Here is a 6,000-nt window from a genome sequence, read left to right as displayed (position 1 = left end):
TTGCGATGGTGAACTTGCATCGAGTCTCCGATAGACATCTGAGCAACACGCGAGCATTTGACAATCCATTGAACGGGGAAAAAGTTTCAGTCGACAACGATCACAATGATTACGGTAACGGAACTATTGGAGCGCAGCAGAGCCAATTAGGGATGCGTGCATTTCTCGGGACTATCAACGAGGTACGACTCACCGCTGTCCTCCTCGGAGCTCGAACGCGCACGGCGGCAGGAGGCAGGTGCCATGCTGTTGCGTCACTTCCGCCATCAGTTCGCAGATCACTCCGGAGTTTCCAGTGGCAGCAAGCCAAGCAAGGCGCGATGAAGGAGTGTCGGAAAAAGAGCCAGCAGAACGAATAATACAGTAGACATTAAACACGTTCATTCATCCTTCAGGGCCTGGGCAATTTGCTGCGATAGACGGAACTGTTCATTTTGCTCTTTCCGAGGCCCTAGGGTTAGGGTTAGGGTAAGGGTTAGGGTTAGGGTAAGGGCTGGACCCTCTGTCCAGCCAGTGATCGTGACCTCAAACTGAAGCGCACTTCAAGGCAGCGGCAACAAGTTGACCTGGGAATGAAGCTTCTGGAGTGGAATCCAAAGTTCACGCTTCATTGCGATTGTATGGTGAAGAAGAGCGCCTCATGAGTCGAATGGGGACTTGGGGTCGTTCTGGACTTGAAGTTTGAGGGGCAACGCATGGAAATTGTGCAACTGGCCTGGTTGCTCCTCTGAAGCTGATGATGTCTTCAGCGTTCTGCAGGAAGTGGATTTGAGTGGGACGCCCCCCATTTGCACTATCGGCGCCACCTAGTTTTATTCCAAGTTTCAAGATTTGCCAAAATAAACCTGAATGGAAAGGCTTGCATTTTGGAGAAAGGCCTCAATTTTACATGTGCATTTTTTGGGCTCCGGAAACAGGTTTTGCAAAGGACAGGAGTGGACACCACGTCACGCGCGCATACTGAAATTTGGCAAAACAGCGACGGGCCATCAAGTACAGTATGTTTGGGGGGACCAACAAATGGAAATATTTCTGGAATTGGTCAAAGAAGGAAGCACGACTGCGGGGTCCCCTCCAGACGGAGAAAGAGGCGATGGAAAATCTCGTTGTGACCCGAGTTCCTGCGAAGCTGGACGATGAGCAATGCGCTCGCTTTGGTCGACTTTCGCCGACAGTCGGTGGCCGAGCGTGGCTCCCGCCTGACGTCGTCTCCCGGCGCTGGCTGCCGGTCTCCACGGCTCTCAATATTGGCAAAACAATATTGTTGACTGACAACTGGCGAATATGCCGCCGTTTGGGCAGGACAGAAGCCAAGCGGCACCGCAGCAATAAAATCAAAAGCTATCATTTGGGCCTTTTCATTCAAGTCACGAAGAACACACTTGAGTGTTTTTCCATTTTTTTACGTGAACACATTGCAGCGAGTACGTGGAAACATGCAATCATTGATTGGCCTGGTCATGATGTCAACTCAAGTGTTTCATTCAAGCTCAGATGACGGAATGTTTTTTCCTTTTTCAGAGTTGTCGTCTTCTGATGTTTGAATACCCATTGAAAGGAAGCTACAAATTCGGCGCGATATTTGACACATTTATGCTACGTTTTAAATGCAGGTGGGATGCTACAACGTTTGAGCACTAATTGGTCGAGTTTAGCCTTTGCGGTCACAGGTGACTTTTGTTTTTCATAAATGCAAGTCCTCACGGTTCATGATTTTTTTTTCCCCATGCAAGTTTTACAAAACTTCTTGTCTTCTTGTTCAGATGACATTTGCATCGGACTGCCACGAAACGAGTGGATTGATTTCTTGGTCTTGACGTTATGTCTTCAAAATTCAATAACTTTTTTGAAAATAGGACTTCAAGCATGGCCGGTTCGGTGTGGGAGACATTTTCAGACAAAAAAACAAGGTTGGCAGGTTGCAGGTGCTCTTTGTCCAATTCTACCCGGACTTTGCTGCGGTTCCGCTTTATTTTTGGTGTAGACAGAAAGCGACGGCTGTAGGTTCCAGAGATACATCTCTGGCCAGTCTTCTTGACATACATTGTCAGATGAAGACTGTTTGGAAAAATGGGGATTGTTTTCCGGTAAACACAGCACCCAGTACACTGCGTTACCAATGGTTGGATATTTTTTGCTCTTGCTCTCTCCCAATATATGACCTTTCGAAAGGTGTTGCTATAGTGGTTCAAAAAGGAGTGCCGTGAATATTGGGAACCTTATTGACTAGCATGCTTCTGTTTCACCCACAAGGGAGTGACATTTTACTGTACATGAAAATGAGCCCAACAGGCGCTAAAGAATCACACACACACACACCAGCTGTTCTGCTGTGCTGGTAATCACGCTTTATTCAATCAATAATGAAGAAAAACTCCAGGAGGCTGCGGAAATTAAAAACCAAACAAACGCCAAAGTCGAGAGAACGAGGGTCTCCCCGCGGGTGAGAGTGACCCCCGCGAACGAGGGCCCCCATGCAGTCACGGGGAGCCCCCCGGGGCCGCCGCGCACGATGGCATGCGGACGGACGGCCGGCCGGCCAGGCGCTGCTCTACACACTAACACGCAAGCACACTGCAGGCCTCCAGGGGGAGCGCCACCTTTGGCAACCGGTGCGGCTCGAGGCCCCCGCGAGGGGGGCGGCGCCCGCGGGCCAAAGGTTGGACGCCCAAAACAAACCGAACAACCAACTCAAAACGTGCTCAGGGAGTGCAGGCCGCTCGCACTGTGAGCGTGTCATCGAAAAAAACGGCGGTTCGACATCATCCGTCGCGGCGCGAGGGCCGTTCGCGCTGCTTACGTGAGGGTTGACGCAAACAGCGCTCGGGTCCTCGCGCTCGTGGGCTGTTTTTTTGGTGTTTTTTTTACAGTCTAGTGTTGAGTAAACTTCAACAGGGAGACGCTCTACCTGCTGAGGCAATCTTAGACGTCAACGTAACGTTGAGGCACATGGTTTGGAGTTTCTGCCTTTAGCGGGGTATTCGTTCCGGGCGGAACTTTCTCCTGTTAAAGCCTATTTTGGTTTCCTTGGTTCACTTCATATTCATTGTCATAAATAACGATGCATACATTCCTCATAACCGTCACATCCGGCTATATACATTATGTACATGTCACTGCAAAAGTGTCATCACATTGGAAAACAAGTGGCGATACTTGAGTTTGTCACGTTTGGTACAAAAAGAGTTCATATTTACAAGTCGAGTCGAATCATAAATAAAAAGATGGGGGGAGGGGGTGGGAAAGGGGGACGCTTCGAATGTCATTTGCTGATTTCTTTCTTTCTCTTTTTTTTACACAGATCGAACGCTGATATGAACGGTGGCCATGTCACATCCCAGCTCGTTAGACAGTTTGAGGGTGTATGTTCCGGCATCTTCCTTGCAAACGCCGGCGATGATGAGGGTGGTCAGGTCCTCGCTGGTCTCGATATGGAAGCGGCCGCCCGGCGACAACCGGATCTTTCGGCCGCCGCGGGACCACTCCACGTGGGTGGCGTCGCCCGAGAAGGCGCAGGCCACCGTTAGGACTTTGCCGGCCTCGATGCTGATGTCCTCGGGCACCGCCTCGATTCTGGGAGCCGAACCTGAAGCGCGCACACACACGCACGCACACGCACGCACACACGTCCATATATTGGAGCATGTCACTGATGACGTCGAAAGCATTTTGACCAGGGAACTCCAAACTATGTCACAGGGGCCCACGGCGCAACCCGTACTAAAAAAATTTGGCGCAGCCCGCAGGGTTTGTTAATAAAAATAAAGTCAAGGGAGGATGTAAAAAAAATAGATGCCACTACTGCAAAGAAATTGGTTTACATATGTAGTGAAGAGCTTTTCTAAATGCAAAGATACAAATAAACAATTTACAACCAAAACAAGATGACAATTTCTCTGTCTCTTCTCTTTTCACTGTAGCGAATAAAAATAATTGCATTTTGGAAGCAAAAACAGCTTTTTCCACTCTCTGCTCCGAGTCAAGGTCCAATTTATGAAGATAGCACATTAGTGAGACCGTTTGAAGAATGGTCAGCTTCCTCCACTTTGCTCTTCTTTGGTTCCGAATGTAGAGATGGGATTCGGCTGCTGTTCGGTGCTGCTGTGAATCTAGTCTGGTTGGATAAAGGGCCATTGGCCACCCCCAAATCTTGAAACTTCCTTCACTCCTCGCCTCGTCGCCATGAACTGAAAGCTGTTACGTCGCAGTTTATCAAGAAAATATCAACATTATCTAATTGCTTTTGAGTGTGTTGAATCAATTCAGGCCAAAGAATCTTAAAGTGGCCTTTAGCCGCTTCTGTTTTTCTGTATGTGGCCCTACCTCAAATGGAACAGTTTGGACACCCCTGACTTCGACTGTGTCACAAAAGAGAGTACAACCCTGACATTGTTGGAAATATTGTATTCGAGTGCAGCCCCGCTACATCACAGTTCATCTGTCGTGCACCCAAAAGAGCAAAGATTTTGAGCAGATTTTTCCGTTCTCATTGCTATGACAATCGACAAGAGTTTTCCCATTTCTAGTGCTGACCTTGAGGCAATTTAGGGTTCCGTGTCTTGCCTAAGGACACTTGGACAGTGCGCAGTCGGAGCCTGGAAACAAAGCGCCCACCCTTGGGTTACCGGATGACCCGCTCGATCGACTGGGCTGCAGCCCTTCCATTTATGGGTTTTCGCAGAATATACTGTATACGGGCAAGTCCTATGTTAGGGTGCCGCCCTCAGGCTAGTACCACAACAGGCCTGTCGGCACGAGTCAAACTGATCATGCAAGAACTGCGGTGTGGAATCAAGGGCCTGCAAAGTCATTTCCATGGTTTGTTTGGAAATACATGAACAATGTTTGCACTGCTGAAAAGTCTGAGAATAATTTTGCAGTGAATTGGTGAGCTGTAGCGTCTCTTTTTCAACATATGAGCGGATGGATTTTTGAGAGGCGGGGCTAAAACCAAGTCCAAGCGCGTATGCATCGAAAGGCAAAGCATTGCGGTTCATTGAAATGCACAAGGTGTAACTGTCTTTGTTTTAGGATCAGTTAGAGCGTCAACTTCAGCGAGGCGTAGCACGAAACAGCTCCAAGCCTCTTTTGTTCCCTCTCTGCTGAACTGCCGCTTCTTGTCAAGTGTTTTATAGTATGGCATAACACTGTACACTTTGCATATGATTTGTGTGTGAGTGGATTATTGATGTCTCTTTATCTTGACTGCTGGCTGTAAAAGGAATTGCTCCTTGGGGATAATAAAGTTCACTTTGACCTTGACCTTGACCTAAGTCACTGCCACCATACCATACTATATCGCACATTTTCAGCTTTGGCGGGTGGGTGTGGAACACGTTCCCTATGACCAACAGGGGTTCACTGTGCAAATAAAGTTTGTGTTATGATTGCAAACGAGCCGGCGCGGGATCGGCAGTCCTACCGATGGCCCCGAAGGAGGATCCGGTCAGCTGCAAGCTCATTCCCGAGACGCTGCTGGAGCTCATGGCGTACGACTCGGAAGCCATGGAGGACACACTGGACATGGAAGTGGTCTCAAACTTCATTTCGCCCTCCACGCTGCCAAAGGATCTCGAGCCCATCATGGAGGACATCATGGCTCGCTGGGCGGAGGATGAGGATGACGAGAAAGAGGACGACGACTCTTCCACGGTGCGAGTTTCTCGCTTCACGGCCATGGAGGAGCTGGACGAGGACAACTCCTTGAAGCTCGTCATGGTGGAGCCTGATGGAAGTCCACAAGGACAAGCGTACCTCTTAACATCCAGAGTGGCTGACAAGAGATTCCAGAATAGGACTGGGCCATTTGGTCTTCCAATAAAATGTCTAACATTTTAGTTAAAACATTTTCAAAAAATGAGATTTTGATCAATTTTTTTTTCTAATGAAAGACAAAAGCAAATGGCGGTGACAGAGTTTCCTGGCCAATTTATTATTCGCTTTCATGCATCATCCGTTATTTGTTATAAAACTTTTTTGTGTTCTCTATGAAATGTCCTG

General features: G+C 48.5%; 2 protein-coding genes across 2 annotated transcripts in view; both read right to left on the bottom strand.

Moving 5' to 3' along the window:
• Nucleotides 1-298, bottom strand: part of mylkb (myosin light chain kinase b) — a 22,183-nt gene extending 21,885 nt beyond the window's left edge. The window contains exons 1-2 of the mRNA XM_086051653.1: nt 194-298; nt 1-38 (exon numbers count right to left, since the gene is read on the bottom strand). The exon at nt 1-38 is cut by the window's left edge and continues 42 nt beyond it. Of these exons, the coding sequence (XP_085907779.1) occupies nt 1-38; nt 194-267 (112 nt within the window). The 5' untranslated portion in view covers nt 268-298. The remainder of the gene's footprint in view (nt 39-193) is intronic.
• A 2,027-nt stretch (nt 299-2,325) lies between these two features.
• LOC147136956 (titin-like) overlaps nt 2,326-6,000 on the bottom strand; it is a gene marked incomplete at its 5' end in the record, with an annotated part of 64,480 nt that continues 60,805 nt past the window's right edge. Inside the window, 2 exons of the mRNA XM_086052163.1 lie at nt 2,326-3,586; nt 5,423-5,725. Coding sequence (XP_085908289.1) covers nt 3,294-3,586; nt 5,423-5,725 — 596 coding nt within the window. The remainder of the gene's footprint in view (nt 3,587-5,422; nt 5,726-6,000) is intronic.

This window comes from Filicampus tigris, chromosome 14, assembly GCF_054856515.1.
Source record: "Filicampus tigris isolate MCC_2025a chromosome 14, RoL_Ftig_1.0, whole genome shotgun sequence".
Taxonomy (NCBI): domain Eukaryota; kingdom Metazoa; phylum Chordata; class Actinopteri; order Syngnathiformes; family Syngnathidae; genus Filicampus; species Filicampus tigris.
Note: the sequence above shows the minus strand (reverse complement) of the source record. Positions and strands in the feature narration are given on the sequence as shown.